This window comes from Otolemur garnettii, unplaced genomic scaffold (assembly GCF_000181295.1).
Source record: "Otolemur garnettii isolate 467f Iridium unplaced genomic scaffold, OtoGar3 scaffold00211, whole genome shotgun sequence".
Lineage (NCBI taxonomy): Eukaryota > Metazoa > Chordata > Mammalia > Primates > Galagidae > Otolemur > Otolemur garnettii.
In genome coordinates this window covers 1,167,135-1,170,256 of record NW_003852606.1, presented here as the reverse complement: position 1 = coordinate 1,170,256, position 3,122 = coordinate 1,167,135, and the positions used below count along the sequence as shown (strand labels likewise).

At 48.5% G+C, this 3,122-nt stretch overlaps 1 protein-coding gene across 2 annotated transcripts in view; it reads right to left on the bottom strand.

The window, feature by feature from the left end:
• Positions 1–3,122, bottom strand: part of NOSIP (nitric oxide synthase interacting protein) — a 27,810-nt gene that overhangs the window by 8,387 nt on the left and 16,301 nt on the right. For both annotated transcript variants that reach the window (XM_003801482.3, XM_012812572.2), the window contains exon 2: positions 370–440. In XM_003801482.3, coding sequence (XP_003801530.1) covers positions 370–439 — 70 coding nt within the window. In that variant the 5' untranslated portion in view covers position 440. The remainder of the gene's footprint in view (positions 1–369; positions 441–3,122) is intronic.

The window sequence follows — 3,122 nt, the reverse complement described above, 5'->3', positions numbered from 1 at the left end:
GCTGAGCCTCTCACAGCTATTTTCATGTCACATGTGACAGTGTTTTGCCGAATGGCATTCGTTATTGTTGTTGCTTGTTCTTTTGTGTGTGTCCTATGATGGCAGCTCTGATGATGGTCATTCCAGAAAAAGAGTTCCAAAATTGCTTTGAAGTGTGAAGGTGCTGGTTTCAGTGTGTAGAGTCCCAAGAGGAGTACCTTGAAGGTGACCATGGTGATATTTAGCAATAAGGTATGCAGCACATTTTCTAGGATGAGTTTCTGAACTCATCTGTTAGATCTCCTATGGTCATACCCGTAGACTTGCAAATTGAGATGGCGAGTTGAAGACCCATTCCAGACCCTCCCCACCTCACCACCAACCCTGTACCTGTGTCCTTCTTCTTCTCGTGATAGGTGTAGACAGCTCCCGCAGTGCAGTTCTTGCCATGCCGTGTCATCCTAAAGGAGGAGGGGACAGTTGCAAGGCTGTAGTGACCAGAGGTGATCTATACGCCCTCAATGGGAAAGGTGGGAGGGGCTGGGACGAGGGGCAGACACCCATCACATCTCCTCCTGTAAGTCCTCTTTCCAGATTTACTTGAACTCACTTATATACCAAAACGCAACCTTAAAGAACAAAAGTAATTTGCAACTAAGTGAGCAGGAGACCAGGGTTCAACTTCTGACTAGTTGGGACAGCGACTGTGCCATGAACCGGGAAAAAGGACGTCACAGAGATCTGACTTTTGGCGTATTGGTGTAGGGTAGGTACCACCCTTGTTGATGAAGCCACTCCTCCTTCTTTTCCTTTCCCATTTCTATATACCCAGACTGAAGCCAAGGGGTGGGCCAGATCAGTGATTGGCTCAGCTTAACTCAATCAGTGATTGGATTGAGTGATTTGCCTTGATTGGGTCTTGGAGGGGCCAATCAGAGGGCAGGTCAGTGTTGGGCTCTGGGCCTAAAGAGCTGCCAAGCCCACCCTCACTTCAGGTAAACCCGGAAGGGAAGACCCCAGCCCCTGGAATGGAGCTCCTTTAAAAAAACAAACAAAAAGGGCGGCACCTGTGGCTCAAAGGAGTAGGGCGCTGGCCCCATATACCGGAGGTGGCAGGTTCAAACCCGGCCCCGTCCAAAAACTGAAAAAAACAAAACAAAACAAAAAGGCCGGCTTGGCGCCTGTGGCTCAATCGGCTAAGGCGCCCGCCACATACACCTAAGGTGGCGGGTTCGAATCCCCAGCCCGGGCCCGCCAAACAACAATGATGGCTGCAACCAAAAAATGGCCGGCACCGTGGCGAGCGTCTGTAGTCCCAGCTACTTGGGAGGCTGAGGCAGGAGACTCGCTTGAGCTCAGGAGTTGGAGGTTGGTGTGAGCTGTGAGGCCATGGCACTCTACCCAGGGAGATAGCTTGAGGCTCTGTCTCAAAAAAAAAGGCCAGGCTCTGTGGCTCACGCCTGTAATCCTAGTGCTCTGGGAGGCCTAGGTAGGTGGATTGCTTGAGCTCAAGAGTTTGAGACAAGTCTGAGCGAAGAGTGACACTCTGTCTCTAAAAATAGCCGCGCATTGTGGCGGGAGGAGGCTGAGGCAAGAGAATCAAGTTTGAAGTTGCTGTGAGTTATGATGCCACAGTGCGTATACTGAGGGTGACAAAGTAAGACTCTGTCTCAAAAAAAATTTTTTTTAAATGATAGAGAGCTTTTTAAACTTCCCATGATTGTTAGGCCCTAAGAGTCAAATAAAGTAAAATAAAATAAAAGATCAGCAATTCTCAAGGAATATGTTCCTGGGACTCCTTGGGTCCCCCAAAACATTTCTAGACAGTCCTCAAAGTCAAAACTCTTATAATACTAAGATATTTGCCTTTTTTGCTCTCATTCTCTCATAAGTATTCAGTGGATTTTCCAGAGGTCCTGTGAGGTATGACACTGCAACACTAAGTTCCTGATAATTTGTTACAGCAGCAATAGTAGAGTAATATAGTTATCAGGGAAATGCAAATTAGAACTTTACCCAAACACTTCTACACACCTACTGGAAGGGTTACAGTTAGACCAGCAGTTACAGGTGAGTATGTGGACCTCCTGGGACCCTAATCTACTGCTGGGGTATGGGGTGGGTATAGGCTGGTGTAACCACTTTGCAAACTAACTGCTAGTATCTACTCAAGTCTGGCATATGGCTCGGCGCCTGTAGCTCAAGCGGCTAGGGCACCAGCCACAAACACCAGAGCTGGTGGGTTCTAATCCAGCCCTGGCCCGCCAAACAACATGACAATTACAACCAAAAAATAGCTGGGCATTGTGGTGCGCACCTGTAATGCCAGCTACCTGGGAGGCTGAGGCAAGAGAATCACTTAAGCCCAAGAGTTGGAGGTTGCTGTGAGCTGTGATACCACAGCATTCTACCCATGGTGATAGCTTGAGACTGTCTCAAAAAAATAAAAACAAATAAATAAAGTCTGGCATATGCCAACCCCATGCACCAGTAAATCCTTTTCTGTGTAGATACCTAACAGGCACTCCGCCTACCATAGGCTACAAATTCAGAGTGTTTAGAGCTTCCCTGCGCAATATAGCTCATTAACTGGAAACTACCCCAATGCCCATCAACACAGAACAGATAAAGAAGTGGGGCACAGTCACATGATGGAAATATCCAGCAATAAGAAAGAACAAGCTGACAGTGCCCATAGCTTAGTCAGCAGGGCGCCAGCCATATACACCTAGGGTGGCACGTTCAAACTCAGCCCAGGCCTGCTAAGCAACAATGACAACTGCAACCAAAAAATAGCTGAGCTTTGTGGCAGGCACCTGTAGTCCCATCTACTAGGGAGGCTGAGGCAAGAGAATCGCTTAAGCTCAAGAGTTGGAGGTTGCTGTGAGCTGTGATGCCACAGCAGTCTACTCAGGGAAACAGCCACATACACCTAGGGTGGGGGGTTCAAAACCAGCCCAGGCCTGCTAAACCATGACAACTGCAACCAAAAATAGCTGGGCTTTGTGGCAGGCACCTGTAGTCCCAGCTACTTGGGAGGCTGAGGCAAGAGAATCGCTTAAGCTCAAGACTTGGAGGTTGCTGTGAGCTGTGATTCCATAGCAGTCTACCCAGGGCAACTGCCACATACACCTAGGGTGGGG